This window comes from Acyrthosiphon pisum, chromosome A2 (genome assembly GCF_005508785.2).
Source record: "Acyrthosiphon pisum isolate AL4f chromosome A2, pea_aphid_22Mar2018_4r6ur, whole genome shotgun sequence".
In the NCBI taxonomy this organism is placed as follows: Eukaryota; Metazoa; Arthropoda; class Insecta; order Hemiptera; family Aphididae; genus Acyrthosiphon; species Acyrthosiphon pisum.
This window is the reverse complement of record NC_042495.1, coordinates 68,809,894-68,832,054: the sequence shown is the minus strand read 5'-3', so window position 1 is coordinate 68,832,054 and position 22,161 is coordinate 68,809,894. Positions and strand designations below refer to the sequence as shown.

Here is a 22,161-nt window from a genome sequence, read left to right as displayed (position 1 = left end):
ATTTTATGATTCACAGACCGCAATTGTTGTCCGAAATACGATTCTACAACAATTACGGCCAAAAGGATGGTTATACGGAATTTAATTAAGTCAAAGAAAAAATACGAAGAAGAATTTCTTTCCTTTGAGAATCGACGCGTCTGCTCGCGTATATATATATATACATCGTATCGCTATTATTTATTTATTTTTTCATTGTGTTCAAAACTATAAGAATACGAGTGTACGACGTACATTCTGTCATTTGTCCCATTATTTGAAACGAAAAAATCGAAACAACCGCGTTAACGGGGATTACGCAAAGAGAAACTATACATTAGCATTTTTTTTCTTTTTTAAAAAAAGTTCGATGTTTCTTTGAAGTCCAGAAGCCTTTGCATATAGCTGTGGAATAAGTACATCGTTATAAATAACGAAAAAACCGTTACGACGGTCATAAGATCACACACAATTATATATAAGTATATATTATTATTTCGTCCAATTTACTAAAGACCCCCCCCCCCCCAACAGCGAAAAACTGAGTGCCAATGAGAACCGAATATTGATGAGTGACTATAGTCGACGCGCGATGATGCCCCGTCAACATTTCCCCACATAATATCTTAGGTTTAGAATAGATCGGGGGCGCATCCAGGATTTTTTTTTTGAAGAGGTATTATATATGTATATTATATTTTATATAATAGTTTGAAACTATTTATTACTTTGTATTAATTATATAATACATTTTATCATTTAAATTTTTTTGTTATATATACTTTTTATCATTATTGTTTATAAGGAATTTATGCAAATAAATAATAGGAAGATAAAATTAAAATTATATTATACATATTTAAGACCATAAGTAGGCATCTAAGTTGTGCGTGGTTGGCACAGAAGAAGAAACCCCCTCGTCCTCTAATCTGAAACATTTAAATAGGTTCTCCCCTTAAGTCTCTCAAGCCGATAAAATCATTATTATTTAGAAGTATAGTGTAGCTTATATGGATAATCACACGAAATAGTTTATCTTGAATTCTTGATGGATTTAATATAGTTACATGTGGAAATTAAGTGTATCATCCTTAAGTAGGCGTAATGCGTACCGATAGCTTTTCTAACGTCATGTCAGATGAATGTGTTTAAACTTTTAATTCTTCAGATTATTTTTTGAACTGAAGTCATTACAAACAATTGCACTTTTGGCCGCATCATGCAAATTAGTGTAGCTGATATTAATATATTTAATGAGTGTGGGTGTTGGTAATATGAATTAATATGAATCCAATTTTATTCAAATAACATGGAAATTGACCAAACTTGCAAAAATAAACTTATCTGAACAAATTTATGCTCCACCATCCATACTTACTAAATTTAATCTTATATCGCCTTCACTCATTTTTATAAAAAAGTATTTAAATAAATAATTAATTATATTTAATATATTTGTTATAATATAAACAGGGTTCAAAAAGTTTAGAAACAGTCATTGGACTGATAAACAATAGGTAGTATGTATTATAAGTATTAATTAAGTGATTAAATGTTTTATCTAGGGTTTTAAAATTACATGAAATATTTAATTTCTATGAAAAATTAAAAAAAATATATTTATTATATCTAAAAGTTTATAATCATCAACTTCCAAGTGAACATTTTTCAGAAGTGGCTTATTGTATGAAACAAAGAAAATACGCAACATATTTACATATTATAATGTAGAGTTTGTTTAACAAATTTAAACATAGCCTTTTAACTCTTAAATTACTATCTCATAAGCCAATACTCAAGTCTCAACAACATAAAAAAAAATGTTTGATGTTTCTTATTTTTAACTGATTAATAATTTAGGTACATACTTAATATTGTTAAGTTAATATTGTTTATATATTATAATTATACAATTATAATATATAATTTATAGTTCCAATTTTGAACTGTTTCAATAAAAAAATTACAAATTCAAAACCCTAATTTTACCTAATTAATGTGCAGCAGTGTTGTCTATTATTTCTAGGTGTATAAACCATGCAGGTATAAAAATATGCAAACAGTAATAATTAAAGCATCTCCTAATTTTTCGAAACCTACCTTGTATATTATAAATGTAATAGGTATATAACGAGTTAGGTATAAATGGATTTATTATGGCGATTCGGCGATAGTCGTATAATATATATTATAGTATATACTATATAAATGACTACAGACATGGGTTAACTTGTTATTTTTTTTTTATGATCTTAAGCCCGGCAACTATGGCCATTAGCTGTATCGGTTTTGTACGTTTTTAATGTCAGTAGGGGGGGGGGGGGCACGTGTGTGTGGGGTTTGGCAGAATTTTTGATTGGGCACCCGTAGGTATCTGCCATGCCCGGGTGGGGGATGGCGGCACTTGTTCTCCGGACACCGTGACTTGCCCGAAGAAAAATGCCACCCGTGACCAAGGAATCGAGTCGGCGTCGGCTGCGTCGCAACCGACGCCTTAGACCGCTCGGCCACTCCAGTTAACTTGTTATTGAAGCACCGAATAACGGAATAACTATATCGATTGCAATTTTATTAACACATTTTTTACAATCAGAATAAAAGTAAAATTATTGCCCTATTAACATAAAATATATAAAAATATGTAGGTAAGTAATTATACGAAAATTCCTATACTATGTAAATATATATATTACGTATTAGATATATATAAAATACGAATTGAGCAATTTTACAGTGGTTTTTAAAATTCTAACACAGTTTCTGATCACTTATAGATTTTAAATTTCGAACTACAATAAAAATATTTACCTATAACAATAATAACCCGTCTACCTAGTAATTACCTATTTATTTAGTGGTAAAAAGTATACTCTGGATTATGGAAGAAACAAGTCCGGCGTCAACGACAAAGGTCAAACAATGTGTGACCTGAATATTTCAAACAAAACTTACAGTGAACTATAAAATAGTCTTACATTTTCAAGAACAATCAAACTGAGTATGATACTATAATAGTAATGACCATTGATTTTTTTTTTTTCATTTCGTTCAACCTATAGTACATGACAATGAAAATACGAATACCTGCCTATTTTATAGGTATAGTACCTATTTATAAGGCTATAAGTACTTTGTTCATTAGTCAAAATTATTTTTTCATTGTGATTCGGAATTTAGGAATAATTAGTTATGTTTATTGACATATAAAAAAACGGGTGAAATCACTCTGCTGTATTATCTTAGGTTTCAAGGTTATCTCATCATTGATTAGTGATTACTATATGACAATATGTAACCGGTGGCGCAATTATCGGGAGTGTTGGGTGTGCAATTCACAGGGACCCCCGATTTTTGGGGGCCCCGAGATCTCATATACCTACGATATTCCTACTATAATGTGTAATATACAAAATAATATATAGGTAATAATAATTAAATATTAATACAATTAATATAATATAATCTATTAATCTATATATATATAATATATATATATTATAAAATAGAAGCCCCTTTTTTATGTATTAACGAGCTTATCTCGAAAAGAACTCTACTTATTTTAATACGGTTTTCACTAGTAAATCGGTCGAGTCACGGGGAAGGTTTTAATGTATAATAATTTTCTTTGGTAAAATTAATTGGGTGACGGGTGGCCGAAAATAATAACAATCTATGTCTATATATATAAACAAATAAATGTCTGTCTGTATGTCATTGATCTCCTCCTAAACCACTTGACATTTTTTGTGTGTTTACGAGATAGTCTCTGAATGGTTTAGATTCACTATTAGACCCAGTTGGTTCAACCCAGATTAATAATTAGTAAAAAATAGTATTTTAAATGTTTGCCATTATAGTTACTCTGGTAGATGAGGTAAAAGGATCCATTAAATCGTCGCACGCTTATGGTTTCGAATAAAGAAATTATATCTTAAAACAAACATAAGAGTTAAATGAATATTTGTAGGCTGTAGGTATTATATAGGTAGGTTCTCAAAAACTATACTTGACCGATTTTGTGAAAATTTCATATTGATCTTGGAGATATCAGGAAAGTTTAAAGAGTACTTTGAACCACGTTCGATTTATATTAAGTGCTGTACTGTGTTTAATTTTTGCTAGCAGGTAAGGGCCCCGGTCTAGAAATTTTCACATAAGCCCCTTATTATCAAGTTGCACCACTGTATGTGTTAAGTTTGAATTCAATGACTCAATATTGACTATTAATAGTACGGTATGTCGGACTTATTTTTGCCGAAAACATTGTAAATATCAAATAAAAATAATTGTATGTATACATATATAATATACGCATTTATACATATGGCGTATTACCTAACTTATAGCTCAATACCGATGAACTGCGTAGAACGGTGTAAATACGTGGCATAAATTATATTTTGCGTATTTTTTTTAGTTTGAACTATTAACGATTATTTTGAAAATTACTAGAAATTTTATACTTTTAAGTTTTAGTAACCCCTTGAAATACCAACTATAGGGCACAGTTTACCAGAAACCACCCTCATTCGATCCTAAATATTGATGACTTATATAATATTGTACTGATTATGACACAAGCATCATTGTAAAACCAATATTATAATATAATAATATTAGATATATAATATCTCTGTTCAGAATCTATAGTATAAAATCATGTCAGTGGTTGTAGTGGTTATTAATAAAATGTTTGTATTGATATTTAGTAATTCTCGGAAATACGATAATGGAAAAATATTTTAATGCGTGGTGATTGCCATGAAGTTCAATTACATTCATCTACCATACAATTAAAATAATTGCATCAGCCGAACAATTCGAGTAAATAATAATAGGTACCTATCTGATAATATATAGCGGACATACTATAATATATTTTATTGAAGCAATTTAACGATTTAAAAATGAATAAGCCACCTTTAGTTAAACGATAAATCTAATTTCGAGATATTCACACGCACCAGTGGGGCTCTTGAAGATTTTGCCTGATTTTGAGATCCATCCGTGACACGTCATGACGTAGTCTTATGAGTTATGACTAGTTAAGACTAAATGATCCAAGAAAAGTTTGATAAATAACCATACATATTTTATACGGGTGTATTTTTATTAAAAAACAATTCGAATTCAGATATTTAAGTGCACTTATACGACTTTCGAGTCACAAACTAAACTCCGAGTATAGTAGTATAACAAACTATAGTTCATATTTTAGATTAGAAAGTAACGATGGTAGTCGTGTCATATGCTATATATCTACACAATGAAATATGTTATCTACAAATTGTAATATATGGTGTCATCCCTATGCTATCTATACGCATAAAATGCGTTTATACTAACCTAGGTAACGATTGATTTGATGATATTATGGTAATCTTACATAAAAATAATGAGATTGTTTAATAATTATAAAAAAAATGGTAATCGTGTAACATAAACGTAGCACACTACTTCATTGGCTTAACTAAGGGTGGGGTTAAAATAAGAATAAAGAAGTTGATAGTTAAAATCATAACACAATTATCAATATGCGTTAGATACATTATTCCTAATAGCTATATATAGTGTATATTGTGGACGATTTATTGGATTTTATGATGCATCAAATGGTAGAGGAGCTAGTCGAACATATTTCTATTGAAATTCTTTCTGTTTTAAAAAAACTCGACATTTCCGATATTCCTCTTGTGGCACAAACATACGATGGTGCAAACATTATGTCAGGATCCTCATCTGGTGTTCAAACTAGAATAAGACTCTTACATAGAATCTAGATTAAACTTAAAAGTTTTAATGTTTCTGTTACAACTGGCGCTGAAGGAAATGACACCAACTGTAATCAAGGTTTTGACATGATTTATTCATGATTTATTCATGTCAAAACCTTGATTACAGAAAACAATAAACAATATTGGTGTTGTCACTTGTCGTGCACATTACGTTTAAACTGATACATTATTATTGTTAAATTAAATAAAATATTATTAAATCGATCATGACGTCATCTTTGAAATAAATACATTTATCATTATCTTTGAGGAGACAACAAAAATATAGTAAATCAATGGAATGAAATCATTAAAATTAAAACCGTATTTTTTCCTGGTGCCCCCGTGAGAACGCCCATGAATCTGTCATGTCAACTCTGCGCGGGGGTCATTGTCGTCGCCACCGCTGACTGTCGTGTGACTCATCGTCCTTCCTTTCATGTTAAATTATTCAAATCGATTTTCACTGCTGTCGCGTAGTCCCATTTGTCTCCGGTCGCAGCGATTGACCGTAAAACCACTGTACACAATATAATATATAAATCGCAACGTCGTTAACGCTCTTCTCGCCGCTCACCCGAGTGCTCGGTGTCCCTAAACCGAGATAAATTGCCGAGATTTACCCGTAATCCTTTGCAGCTCGCAGGAATCTTCGGCGGGTCACTGGTGTGGGGGGGGGTTATTTCAAGCCATGCGATTTTCGATGATCGGTATCGTCGATAGCGCCGAACCAAAGATGAACACTATTTTTTCCTCCGTTGTTTTGGCCGCATTTCAAACGACTTTGCGGAGACGAAAAAATAAATAAACATGATATAGTACAATATTGTACGACAGTCGATTTAGCACGAGCCCCGAATGGTACCAGGTCGCGTAAATAATAGGTTATCATTTTTATATAATTATTTAGGCCCATCTACCTACCATTGATTACAAATACCAGTAGGTATTTATATAATCAATGATACCTACTTATTACTTAATTAAAAACATGCAGGTATTTGCATAACAGACATTTTGACTTTTGAGGGAACACATTGAATTGGTGGGTAACATAGGCGTAATTAGGGGGGGGGGGGGGGTGAGGGCATGGATAGCATAGTCCCCCAGTTTTATGCGTAGCCCCAAGAGTTTTTAATCATATCTTAGTTTAAAATATTAATTATTAGGGTTTGTGCTTCTGATACAATTTTAGCCGCCCCGGAAAAATGTTCCTATAGTTGGTTGGTGCTAGGGCTAGGTGCCAGGGCTTATGGTCGGTCATATAAGAAAAATGCTATTTAAGAAAGTTGTAACTACCTTCGGTGGCACTTGAAAGTCTGGTAAATACACACATGACACGTTGGTACAAAGTATAAATTGGTTAACTAATAATTATTAATCTAAATCTAATCTAAAAATTAAACGTGTAAGCCGTTTAGCCATGTAATAAGAAGGGAGTACCTACATCGAATTTAGATCACAAAATAGATGAAATGTATTAAACTTAGACCAATAGACCATCTCCGACATGTTTTTAGTCGGTTAGTATTCTAACATATATACAGGGGCGGATTTACCCATAGGCCACAAAGGCGCGTGCCTAGGGTACAATATTTATCGGGGAGCAATTTTTTAGTTAATTTTTACTTTTTAGTTTTTCATAATTTCATAATTATATTTACCTAAATTTATATTTTATATTAATATTTTTTTGTATACAACTCGCATGAAAGTGGAGAATGGCTCAAGTAGTCACGTCACAGTAACGTTTTAAATTTAAATTTATAAGCTATAATAACCTTGCAGTTAAGAGTTTAATCCTGCGATCGGCGTGCGAACTCCCTCCCCCCCCCCCCCAAAAAAAAAAAAACATAAATCTCATCTTAACCTGCAAAAATTCAAATTGATCTGTCAGAGATAATCTAACTAATAATAAATTTAAACTAATTGTTATACTAAAGACACAAACAAAAGGAATTTATTGGACAATAGGAGAGGGGGTGATATAGGTATAAGCAGAGGCGTTGTTGGAAGTTAAACCCCCTAGCCCACCCCTTGGGCACACCCATGGATATAACCACTAACCTCCCCCTTGTGCACGCCACTGCGGGTCTATCTGAAACTGGGAAAGAAAACAACAACACGTAACAATACAGGTACCTATCTACAATTTACCTATATAATAAATACAAGTACAAGTTAGCACCAAAATGCTCACACATTTTCTTTGGTCAAACGAGTCGTATAGCCTACTTCTGAGATTTCATCCCGATTTCAAACTCTAAATGCTGGCTCTCACATTACTTTGGTTTTGGCTCACAAACATTCAAAGGTTTCCAGCGATATCCGGATACCGGAACCGTCTGAACATCGGGATTCCCAGGGTTCGCTGGAGGTCAGGCCATGTGTATCTATGCCGAATATCGCTGTTCATCTAAGTTTAGCTGGCGATGCTCCCGATTTAGGATTGCCATCCGTCACGTCCTGCAAGACAGAAATGCCGGTTTCGAATAAGATGCAAAGCACGGATGGAACACCTGTAACCACAGTTAAACACAGACGTCCACGCCGTCCGTTATGGAGCCAGACGAAGAAATTCGTCACGCAATTATTTTGTTGTTGTGGTTCTATTGACCACATTTTTTTTTTTTTACACATAGACCAGTAATAAATATAATATATTATAGTTTTTAAACGTCTCTTACACTCCCACCATTATCGGTACCACCGTCAGCTCTATAGGTATTAATATTATCTTTAAATAGGTAGCTTTAATAACAGCTTAAACCTAACCGTGCATTAAAATATTAATAATTTTAACCGAGCAATAATTATAATAAAAAAAAAAAATAATAATAATTTCACATGTCTATAATATAATAGGCAGTCCTGTAAAGAATACTTTTATAAAGTACTTGAGTAAATACTCAAAAAAATTTTTTTTAAGTATTTAAGATACTACTCAAATACTTTAATTGTAAAGTATTTCAAATACTACTCAAATACTTTGAAAAAGTATTTGGAATACTTTTCAAATACTTTTGGTTTTTAAAGTGGATTTCTAATTATCGTAATATAAACACATAGGTAATAGGTAATCTAATAGTTATCTAATAGTTTTAAAGGGAATATTGTTATTCAATATTCAATAACTTTTTTTAGAAATCTGGTTTTCACAAACCTTTGGGCTTCGGCTAACACAGAAATACAGAATATTAAATAAAACTATTATTCTATTATTGTAGTTGACAATAATATTTTTCCAACCAATTATTTCGAATAAAAATAAAATGTTCGAAATAAAAAACCAAAGTATTCAATACCAAAAAGTATTTAATACAAAAAAAAGTATTTAAAATACCATTCAAAATATTTCATGCTAAAAGTATTTAAAAAGTTATTCAATACTTAAAAAAGTATTTGAATACTTTTACTCAAATACTTTTACTTAAATACTTTACAGGACTGATAATAGGTCAGTTTAAATATTTTGAAAATGGTCACATGAGTAGGAAATAATACTAGATATTATAAAAATTTAAATATTTGATGACAATTTCAAGTATTGATAATAATTAGTTATGCAATACAAAAAATAAAAATCGATTTTGAAAATTAATTTCGAGTTAGATAATTATTTTTTTCACAAATATTTTTTAAAATTACAGGTTGGTTTTTATTATGAATTCCCAAAAGTACCAACAAGATTCACTTTTTTACCAGAAAATATATTGAAGTTGAAAATCAAAGCTTTTTGTATATTATAAAATATCATTTACCTACATAAAAAAAAACCATTTGTTATATTTATTGCAGTCTCAATCAAAATTATTTTTATGATTGCTGGGGTATACATTTTTAATGTCAAAACTCGAAAGGTTCTTGCAGATTTACTAAAAAAACAATAAACCATATTATAATATTAAAATGTATTATTATAAATAAATAAATAATTCATACAATTATTACATTGACATTTATTATTAGGTATTTATAAATTAGTTAGGAAGATTATACAGCATTACCTACTTATAAATTAAACACATCTAACGACTTTGGTAAATATATAGCTGAATAATATTTTTTTTTAGGCCTAAGGTTCTACAACTGAAGTCATTAGCCTGTAGGTTGGTAGAGTAGTGTTGAAACGATCAGTTGGGACACGTGTATGTGTGGCAATATTTTTGCACAATACGAACTTGTGTGGTCACCCATCAGACAACTAGTGATGGCGGCCGTTGCTTATTCTCAATCACGTAGCACAATTGATTTCGGCCACTGGGCCATGCCGAGTCACAGAATAATAATTTGAAAATACAAGGTCACACAAAATGATAAATAAAGTAAGTTAGATATTCAATTTCATATAATAATTATAATAATTAATATCCATAGGTATAAGAATATTCTAATAGCTATACTACAATTTATAACAATTCAATATTATAATATATAATACCTAATCTAAGTACTACTTAGTAAGTAGTGGCATTAATCTAGAAAACCAATTAAAACTATTGGTTTAAAAAAACTTTAATTATCTTTTAAATGTAATAATTACATATATGGTTTGCCAAAGCAGTAATTAGATAAAAATCTTGATAATAGTTATAAAATAAATAATAAATTTTACATAATATCAGATATCTACTTATGTATATTTTCATTTTTTAATCATACAATTTAATGATTAATATATTATACAGGTAGTGATTATTTATTAACATTACAACTGGGGAATTTCAATCAAAATTGCCCCTTTTAGTAACTTTTAGATCGGTATATCAGATCTGTAAATATATTCAATACAGTATGAATCTATAATTAAATTGAAGTAATGATAAACAACAAAATTATGATTAGTAATTCTTCTACAGCTAAGGCTACCTCACTTAGCTTAATCATCAATTAATAAACATAATTAATAATAATTCATCCAAAAATAGATGTCTTATTAAAATGTAATATTATGTTGATTTAATACAAGCTAATAACTATATAGTTAATGATTAGACAATACAAATCAACACAAATAATTTAACTTTTTTTTATTAATTAATTAATTATTAATTTTATCAAGTATTGAAGTATTTCCATAAATAATCTGATATTTTGAACTCCCACTATTTTTTTAAACCGACAATCTATTTTGAAAACTATGAAATTGATTGTTTGTCTTTATTTAAAAATGTATATTATACATTTTTAATAAATTTTAATTCTTAAAATATTTATATCTATCAATAAAATTTTCCTTGCATTAAAACAGATTATTTTTATGTAATATATAAGAATCAATTTTGGTTAATATCAGATATTCACACTTGGTCATTTGATTTAAAATATTAGAATAATAATTGGTTGATGGTTTAATATAAGTTTATTGGATACAAAAAAAAAAACTTTTATTAGCTGCATATTATTAGTGATATATCAACAAAAAAATCTAATTTTCAAATGTATGAATATACTTATTAGGTACATATTTATAATATTATGAAAAAAAAGTAAATACTAATATTCAAATAATTAATCAGATACATTAAAAAATTTAAGATTTTAAACTAGTTTTACATTATTTTTATTGGTTCTATATAAATTAGAATACAATCAACCGTAAGGCTTCAAATTGTTGTCCGTCGATGTTAGAAAACACATACACATAATATATTATAATAATTATTAATTTGAACCGGGATAAACTCCAGCAGTTATATACTACATTCACAAAAAAAAAAGAATAAAGGAATTAATCCAAAATATAAAAATTTAGTAACATAATAAAATCAAAAAATAAAATGAAAAACACTCATATTACATAGATATATTAAATGTTATAAGAAATAAATTTAATTAACAAAAAAAATAAATTTCAATTAGTCTTAACTGATACACTGATGAGAGTATTGCCTAACATGTGAATATATTTGTCCTTCAATTGAATTTTGTTCCGAACTAAAATCCATCCCACACAACTAAAATAAAAATAAAGTAAATCAAGTGTAATACAGGAATCAAACGTGATAAATAATTGTATTTGAAAAATGATTCTGAGTAGAGATTATCTTATCAAAATTAATAATGGATAAAACTTAATTTGTTTTCATACCGCCAAAAAAGTATTAAAAAATAAATAAAATATATCCCTCACAATCTAAAATAATATATCACAATCATTATCTATAAATGTTTAAGTATAATTTATGCTTAAATAGGTTAAACTTAACCATTATTTTTAGTTAATCTTTTTAACTTATTTGTTAAGTTAAAGAATAATAAGGATAATTGAGGAAATTGATAATAACAATTTACACAGTAACATTCCTATAACACCGTTCTAAAACAATAAATTGAACTTACAGATTTGTCATCATTTTCAAGTCCCATTGAAAGAATATGAATAGTTAATCCTTTTTATTCCTAGAAAAAAAAATATTATTTGGTTAGTAATTATATCTTTGTATCTTGTAAATTATTTCAAACAAATAAAACTACTAGGTACAATAGATTATATTAACAACTGGTAAAGTACGCCAACTCCGTCAGAATAATAATATATTTATGTATTTTTACTATTCACTATTAATTTAATTAACTAGATATATTTACAAATGTCTCTAGTTTAATTGTAAAACCTCATTTTCTGGCACATAAATATTCAGGTTTTTACTCTATATAAGATTAAGGTACGTAATTTGCTTTATATAATAATTGTATTGCTCTGCACTAGTTGACAATTGCAAACAAATTAAATTATTTGAGTATGTCTGCTGACGATACAAAATACATGATGTATATGACCAGAACCAGATCACAAAATGGAAAAACTGCAATATGGTAATCTTCAGACTGAAGAGGTATTTGGAAAATTGTGCAAAAAAAGAATTCTGAAATAACTAATTGCCTGAACAGGAATGTGGAACATTCGAATGTCATCCTTCCCTTGTTAAAATTGGAAAAATTAAGATGTGGTAATACACAAGTTAAGAAATAACTCTACAGTAAAAATTGTGAGATTATACAAATGTTTTGGCCAAAAAATTGGAAACAGGAATATAGAACATCTTGCAGAAAAAAAAATTGAAAATATATAAATAGTCATTGCTTTGCTTGAAACAATGATATTATAATGTAAAACACCTATTCTTTTATACACGTAAAAATAATAATAAATATTATTAACCCTAGATAAAATTAACCATGCATATATTCTTTTTTTGAAAATTGTCTACAACATTTTTAATAAACCACATGTAAATCAAGTCAGTTATTTCATAATTTCAGAGATTATCCTAGACAAACACATAGGTTTTAATGTATAATATGTAGATAAGAGAAATATCTAAAATGAGATAATTATGTTTCCAACAAAACTAAATAATATATTAAATATTTAAGTACTGTGAAAAAAATATTTACAAACACCATGTATAAAATATAATAATAACTATTTCGAGACTCAATTTTTTTTTTTTAATAAAAATAAATACATTACTAAACAATATTAAAATGTGTTTTTTATTAAAAAATATTTTATTATTTTTAATAAAGTTAGAAAGCTGCATTTTTTAGGAAAGTGTTTTGTACTTTCGTCTTTGAATTTTTACATATTAACAAAACAAGTACATTGTATAATCTGAATTTTTGTTCTTGAAAGTGTAAATTTATTTTTAGTATATATTTTAATAACTAACTGATCTCTATTATTTTTTTAAAAATGTATTTCAATCAATGACAACAAAAATTAAGAATATATGAATGAATTACAATGTATACAACTAATAATAAGACCACTTGAGAGAAATTAGTAACTAAAAGGAACACATTGACATTCATACTACAGTAGGTACCATATATAATATCCAAGTATTTCAACTTTTGAATACATGGTAAATAATAGGTAAATTAAACAATATTAATATTACAATAATATAATTAAAATAAATATCTACTAACAGCTATATTAGTTTTAATTAAGTCCAATAAATTGTAATGTTATTTACATAAAATAAAAATGTAGACATATTAATCTAGATTATAGAGTATTAGAAATAATGTGACTATGTGATAATTAAATAATTTGAAGCTACCAACACCAAAGTTAGCATAGTTACTGTATAACATTTTTAATAATTTAATTTCTAATTACAGGTAAGTTATTAATAAATATATTTTCTTACGATAAATTTTGAATATCGTGTGGAGATAACCGTTCAAGTAAGACATAGGAACGGTACAATCTTTCACAATCACCTATTAAAGTCACTAAGTTCAGTGATACCATATTATTGCCACTTTCTTCTCCATTAGATTCTTCCGATCTAGATTCCATCAAATAGTAAGCATTTTTTTCTGGTTTCAGTCTACATGAATAAAAATATACAAATATAAATTAATCATAATTTTTTACAACTTTTTAAGAAATTTTGAATACACATTTAATTATAATAGTTATAAGTTCTACCAATACAATAAACCATTTCATTATAAATACTCCACAAGGATTAACTGAAGTTATAAAAAAAATTTTTATAATAATAAAATGGTGAATCCATTATAACCTTATAATGATTCGTTAAATTATAGTTATGTAACTAACAGAAATGTGTATTCATTAATATTTATTAGCATACATTAGCTAATTACGATTTAATGTTATTAAAATATTATTAATATTTATTTATTTAATTACTCCTTTAAAAGATAAAAGATCTATTTATAATGAAACACATTTTTAAAACAAAATTATAATATAATACACAAAAAAGATGGGCAAGTGGGTGTCGCTCTGCTGTACAGAATGGTGTTAAATTTGAATTCAATGATATAATATCATTGTATAACAAAAACGATTCTGAGCGAAAACAGTCAGTCAGCCATGATATTACTAGGAATATTAGATGGTATTATTGTATATAAGGTAATGTATATACCTATTTATGTGGAACCTTGTTTTAAATTTTCAATCCTTAGCTATGAAAGTTGAACATTTTATAAATTTTTAACTACACAGTAATTATTAAATTTTGTCAAAATTCAAACTTTAAATCCTTTTAAAAAAAATTGCGCCTGTGTATTTTTAATATTTTTCAACTGCTATTGTAACAATATATCAGGACCCTTGCATTAAATTTTCACGCTTTTTTACCCAACAAATAAAATGTTATAGAAAAAAAAAACAAAAAAAATTGAAAACTGACAATGTCCGTAAACAGCTCAAAAAGAATCAAAATATTTTCAAAATTTTATGGTGTATATAGCAAATGAAAATATAAACATTCGGTAAAATTTTCATGTATCTACAGTTATTCATTTTTGAATAACAATAAAATAATAAAACCGCTACATGAGAAATCGAGTGAATATCCAATATTGTAAAAATATGAATTTCAAACGCTCATAAAAATTTAATTTGATTTGCTTGGACATTTTTTTTTTTTTTTTGATAAAGGTAAACAAACTTATGAAAAATCTTGTATTACATTTTCAAATCTTAAATTACAAAAGAAAATTTTTCATTAATTCTCAACTCAAAATAATTTGCTAATTTTCTTGATTTTTCCGTATTTTGTCAAGATTTGAACTTTAAATGCTTATAAATAAAAACTGTGACCAAGGATTTTTAATATTTTTCAAATGTCATTTGTAACAATATAGTAGGAGCCTTGAATTAAATTTTCAAGCTTTTTTACCCAACAAATAAAGTTTTATTGACATTCATAGAAAAAAAAACTAATAAAATTGGAAACTGAAAATGTTCCTAAACAGTTCAAAACAAATCAAAATATTTTGAATATTTTATCATGTATAGAAAAGGAAAATATAAACAACCAGTGAAAATTTCATGTATCTACGGTCATTTGTTTTAAAGTTACACAAAAAACCAAAGTCGATTTTGCGTAAAATTTCCCGTTTTTCCAAAATGTTTATGTTGTTTTTCCTGGCGCTTTTGAAAACTATTGGGAATTTTAAATTTTGATTTCCCTAATTCACCAACAATATTCACTTTCCCTTCACACAAGATACTGAAGTTGAAAATTGAAGCATTATCCACTTATTGTGTATAAAGACACAAAAAAAAATAATAAAAAGAAAAATAAACACACATCATTGTAAAATCAATACATTCATAGTTTCACTCAGAATCTAAAATTTTAAAATTGTAATTATCAGCTATCAGTTCATTGATCTAAGACATATAACCATAACACATAATGATACCTACAGATACCTACAGATATTCTGGAAGTGTCCATAATAACGTCATGTTGTATGCGTTCTACCGGTCACATTGTGACATTAGTATGTGCCCTTTTGCCACTATACAGCAATTTTTATATAATATTATAAAATATGAAAGTAGAAGAGATAAAAGTGGTTATAATGACAAATTAAACAAAGTTATTATAAATGGGTAATGTATAAAGAAAAATTAAAAATTATTATAGTACAAACAATACTTTAGTCGTCTTGTTATTTATCACCTACAAATGAACTCTTTAAAATGTTGTTCTTATAAAATTTAATTAATAATAAGAAAAAAAATACAAAAATATTTGGGCCATATTCCTTAAAAAAGCGTTAAATGTGTCCCTTTTATTGACTCCTATATTTTATCAATACATAAGACTCTATTATATAATATTATACTTAGAAAGCATATAAGTTGTACCACATATTTTTTTTATAATTTTTAACCTCAGAATCCTCCACAAATTTCTATTCTTTGAAAATGTGCATTAAATACCATGATTGTAATCAAGCAATTGAGACCACACAACGAGCCTTATTCCTAAGTACTAAATATTTATTTTATTTTAAATTATTAATATATACCAAATGTTTGTAAAATACAAAATTAGTGTCAAAATTCATTAATTAATGAAATTAAAAATATTATTCAAATCATACATACCTGTAGCCATTAATTTCTTCTAAACTGCAACGCTCCAAACGAACATAAGGGATTTTTAATTCTTCAGAAGATTCAATTTTAATTTTGTCGGTTTTCATTCTGTAAATAAATAGGTAATAACAATTTATTAAATAAAAAATAAATACACATAACTAAAACCACACACTATAAATACTACATAAATAATGAAAACAACAAATGATTTTATTTTTTAATTTGATAATAGGTAGGTAGGTCAATTCACTTTAATATTAAAAATTACAATATGGATTATTCTGAATGTAAAAGTTACAATGTTATGAGTTAATAAGATGGAAACAATACATATAGGTACCCAGGTTTAATTTCCTCGTAACAAATTGTTATACCTATTTATGTCCTAGTTCCTATATTGTATTAACAGACATATACATTTTGCTATAGATACTTTTAACAATTATAATTTTAAGTAGGTAAATTTGTGGTAGTAATACTATCGTAGTTCCCATATCAGTTGCAATACCAGACGAAAAAAAAAGTTATTTAGTTACTTCCACTGGAACTCTTTAGAAATCCTATAAAATATAGAAGTATGACCGTAGGATACAAGAATAGTATTTTAGAAAAAAGTTATAAATACAGATCAGGTCAATGAAGCAAATGTGCTCAGACCAAAAAATTATTATTGTAATAAAACGCCATTTCCACGATCGTTGTACACTGATAAGCAACGATCTGGCCACTGAAATTTTATTTTAATATAAGCTTTCTGTACACATTTGTTGTTTACCATTTGTTATGCAGTTATAATAGATCTAACCTTCTTATTATATTTGAATCCAACTGAAACTAGTTAGTTTAGGAATCAAAATAAAATAGCACAGTAGTGTTATTGACTCTAAAAAATCCGAAAAAATCTAACTGTTTCGGGTTAATTTATGAATTTTTAGTTTTTTCAATAGCATAATATACGTTAGTACGAAAACAATGAGTTAAGTTTTAAAATTAAAATTTGCAATAAGCATAATAAATGTATTACAGGGTGGTGCAGTGGCGTACCCATAGGGTACAAGTGTTGGCAACACCTTAAATATGGGTGGGTGAGTCACGGATATTGACGGAAGAAAAATAGGAGATTTTATAGGTCGGTTCGACAATATTATGAGTTATATGTTACCTAACATTATTTGAGCAACACCAACTTTTTTAGTATCCTACACGCCATTGGGGAGGTTTAAGGGGAGGGGGGGATATCCCTCTTAAGTAGTTCAGTTGGTCTATAGTTTAAATATGAACTGACACCTCCCTTAGAATATTGATCGTGGTGTATTTTTTATACCGTAGGGGTAGAGATAACGCATGCGGTTTGAGAATAAATTAGTTATTATTACGCAGGGTCGGGACTACAACTTCGAGACTTGACAAGCCAAGTCAACCAAGTATACATTCCTAAATGTACAAAGTATCTAATTGGTACCAACTTACTTGGATGGTTGTTAGTCGCTGAAATTATATACGAATCGTACGAGAACAACTGCAGAAATAAATGGACGGCGACGAATTTTCTGACGTGAGCAGTGATATTCGTGATATTCGTGTACGCAATTCCCAATAGTGACAACCACGGAGTACGCACTTTACTATAGCAATCCTGAATCCAGTATTCACAACAGAAAAACGAGAAACGAAAATAGTTTACAATAACAGCTATGGTTATTGGTTTATCCTTCTATATATATAATTATTGTCGTATTCAACTATTTCTTTTTTTATTATGAACTTTACTGTTAACACTTTACACTTCACAACAATGGAAAAACACAACAACAACACTGTCTACTACAATCGAATATTCCCGAATTCTATAAAAGATCTGGTATATATCATGGAATAAATACTCTATGGTATATACCTAATATAAACCATGATAGAAGAACAAGGTTAAAATCTTTTTTCCATGGTCAAAATGGCCTAGATTTAAAATAATGGCCAATCCATTTTTTAATCTTTGTGGCCGCTCAATCGGTATTCGTGATATAAAATATAAATATTATTATTATTAATTTTATAGATACGGATAATAATATAATGTATAGTGTATACAATATAAAATATAAATTCATAAATAGTAATAAAAATTGAAAACTATATTACCGGTTTTGAGTTTTGACAGTGAAAATCGGTAACTGGAAAGGAACTATTTTGATTTGTACACAGTTATGTTCAATTGAGCACCTATATCATAGTCATAATTATAGTAAGATGTCGGCCAACACAAGTACCCGGGATAAATTACTTGGTTTGCTCGACGACTTCGAACTTTTAAGCAGGTAATGTTAAATTTACTCTAGGATAATTTAAAGATTATATGGCATATTATTTATATTTCAAATTATATGTATTTTATATAGATTTTTTGTACTCAACTATTCTAAATTCAAATTAAAACTGTTAATATCAACATTTCTTTTACCTAAATTGTTGCTGAAATGATTCTTGGTTTAAAAAAAATCCAGCATAATTTCTTAGTTGCAAGATGTTCAAATATATCTAGAAAATTCTTTGCTTAATCGAATACGTAATGTATAACACAAGTTTACATGGATACCTAAATAAATATAGGTAGTTAATATTAATTGTTCTTATGGTTGTACCTATTATGTATATTAAACAAGATTATTCATGATATTATAACATATATAATATAGTTAAATGTTTACCATATACTGTAAGATATACGGTATATATTAACTTTACTCAGAAGTTAATAACAGTGATTAACATGAATACTGTTTGATTTATTATAATACATAGGTACTTAGTAAATATCCTCTTAAATTGTTTAACATAATATCTTTTTTTGATTAAAATAATAATAACCTTTTACTTAAAACTATATAGAGAGCTGATTGAAAATTTGAGTGCTGGGCGACAACAAAAGATTAATGTTCAACATCAGTTACTCCTTACAGAGCAGCTCGTAGCCACGGATAATGAAATAAAAGCTACTTTAAAAGTTGCAGAACACCAAGCAGAAGTAGAAAAAAAAGTAAATGCTATCAAGGAGGAAATAGAAACACAAGACCAACATATTACACAAATGCAAAAACATTTCAAAGAAGCAGAAAACATTTTGGTAATTATACTGTAACTTTCTTATCTTGACTTAAAACAGTAACATTGATTTTTCTTTTTAGGCAACAGCATTATTTCAAGCAAAACAAAAATTACAATCCATCAACAAAGCAAGTAAACATCCTGTATCCTCAGAAGATCTCATAAAATATGCTCACCGAATAAGCGCATCTAATGCCGTGTGTGCACCTCTTACATGGCAACCGGGTGATGCACGTAGACCTTATCCTACCGGTAATTTTTAAACATATGTATTGTAATTTGTAATATTTTATTTGAATGTTCTATTTTATTTGAATGTTTTACCTATATTTCAGATATTGAAATGCGAATGGGATATTTGGGAAGATTAAGTGATTTACCACTTAATGGACATATAATGCAGCCTCAAGGTCTAGCTGATATAGTGCGATCAAATAATCAAATAGGTATATTAGTAGTAATTTGTTAAAAAATTGAATTTTTGAATAATTTTGTTCATGATTAAATATTCTTATTAATTAATTCTTTAATACTTATGATAGTTATCAATTTTTTTCAAATATTTTTGACAAAATAAACCCATTGTGGTTAGGATTTTCTAATGCATACAAAATTTAGCTTAGATTTAACTAGTTGTTGTACTTCAATTACTTATTAATGTACATATATTAAATATTTATTGAAATAAAAAGTATATAAAACAATTAAATAATAAATCTAAGCTAAATTGAATATTATGCATTAAAAAATTCTAACCACAATGGATGTATTTGTTTTACTGATATATAAAATTAAAAGCAGTTACCTTAGCTATATACTATCTATTTATTAACTAATATAGGTTTTGAATGGTTTATTTTCAATGTAGACTATCTACTGATATGTGGTCTACAATTAGTTAATTTAATTACAATATTACGTATTCTATTAATTCAAAAAATTTAAATACTTCACTTCAATTTATCCACTATTTAAATGTAATATACAAAAGGCTTCTACATTATTTTTTTTAAATTTTTATTTTTACAATATTGTTGAGTTATACATCTTCATTGATCATATTTTGTTTGATTTCAAGTTTCCAACTGCATTTTTCACTAATAATAATTATTATACATAAAATATACTATTGACAATCATTGCTAGTATATCGATAAACAATGTTAGTTCATCAATTCTATCATTATGAATCCATAACAGTTAACCAATTTAAAAGCAGTACCCATCTAGAGTATACATTTTAATAATTTAATCTATAAGTAAAATTGAACATGAATTTCAGTGGTGTATTGGTACGGGTACGCGGGTATACGCCGTATACCCATCAGAAGATTTTCGATTTTCGGCGTATACCCAAGGTAAAATCTTATTTTACGGGTATACGCTTCCAAAATAACTAGAAAACCAAATAAGATTTAAAATTTATTTAATAATTCATACCTATAGGAAAAAAACGTTATTCGTTATTATATGTATTAATGAATTACTTATCAATTGAGGTAGGTATTGAATATAAGTTATATAACAATATGCGTCGTGTTTAATGTACTTTTAAGACTTTAAGTTCAATTTAGTAAACCCAATATTGAATACAAAAAATCTATGTGGAAAATTCTATAGATTGTACCTATAATAATAATGTTATTATTATTTTAATTTTTTTGACATTCGAGTTGATTTTGTTTTATTTTCTATTGTTACATTATAAAAAAATTAATAAAATAATGTTAAAAACTATGTACTAATTGAACTGCAATAACGATATATAATATCATTGATTATAAATACTAGTATTTATAATCAATGATAATATACCGTGTGTCCCAAAAAGCAGGGGCCACTTTACCACTCATTACCATGTAAATATTTTTCAATTCTGTTTGCGGGGCATTAAACTAGACTAATGGATCGTAAATTTCTATGACTTACAATGTTTTTAACTCATGTATCTTGCGCATGCGCAATAAAACTTACATTTTTTTAAATGGCAACCCATAATTTGAATATCATATTCGGGTTTATCTATTTTTTTCAAGCTATTTTGATGTATCAACTTGTATCCTAAACCCAAAATTGACTAAACTAGAGCTAAGTAGAATTTAAAAAAATTTAAAATTTAATTTAATTAATTTTTTTTTCTAACTGTATGTACTTATTTTTTTCTTCTAAACACCACGAAACAAACAGCAAAATTATTATTATTAAACTTATTAACTATTTACTATTTATGAATTATTATCTTATTTTATTATTACATATTATGAAATTGCATATGGTCTTAATTGGCCGAAACCAAAAAAGAAGAAGAAGTGTATTTTTATTTCTATCAGAATTATAATTATGTATCTACCTATTAAAATAATAATTGGGGGTTTCTAGTTTTGTTATCTACCTATACCTATTAAAATGTCATTA

General features: G+C 27.6%; 2 protein-coding genes across 4 annotated transcripts in view; one reads left to right on the top strand and one right to left on the bottom strand.

The window, feature by feature from the left end:
* Positions 1-10,086: 10,086 nt before the first annotated feature.
* On the bottom strand, positions 10,087-18,484 carry LOC100534629 (uncharacterized). 2 transcript variants are annotated; one of them, XM_016801052.2, is made up of 5 exons: positions 17,450-17,596; positions 16,651-16,749; positions 13,916-14,098; positions 12,096-12,155; positions 10,087-11,710 (listed from the first exon to the last, which is right to left on the bottom strand). In XM_016801052.2, exons 2-4 carry the CDS (start codon positions 16,746-16,748, stop codon positions 12,140-12,142), a joined length of 297 nt encoding a protein of 98 aa, XP_016656541.1. In that variant the 5' UTR covers position 16,749; positions 17,450-17,596; the 3' UTR covers positions 10,087-11,710; positions 12,096-12,139.
* A 165-nt stretch (positions 18,485-18,649) lies between these two features.
* Positions 18,650-22,161, top strand: part of LOC100167698 (mediator of RNA polymerase II transcription subunit 4) — a 5,638-nt gene continuing 2,126 nt past the window's right edge. Inside the window, 4 exon segments of one of the 2 annotated variants that reach the window (NM_001293342.1) lie at positions 18,650-18,959; positions 19,531-19,765; positions 19,827-19,998; positions 20,082-20,192. In NM_001293342.1, coding sequence (NP_001280271.1) covers positions 18,892-18,959; positions 19,531-19,765; positions 19,827-19,998; positions 20,082-20,192 — 586 coding nt within the window. In that variant the 5' untranslated portion in view covers positions 18,650-18,891. 2 annotated transcript variants of the gene reach the window in all.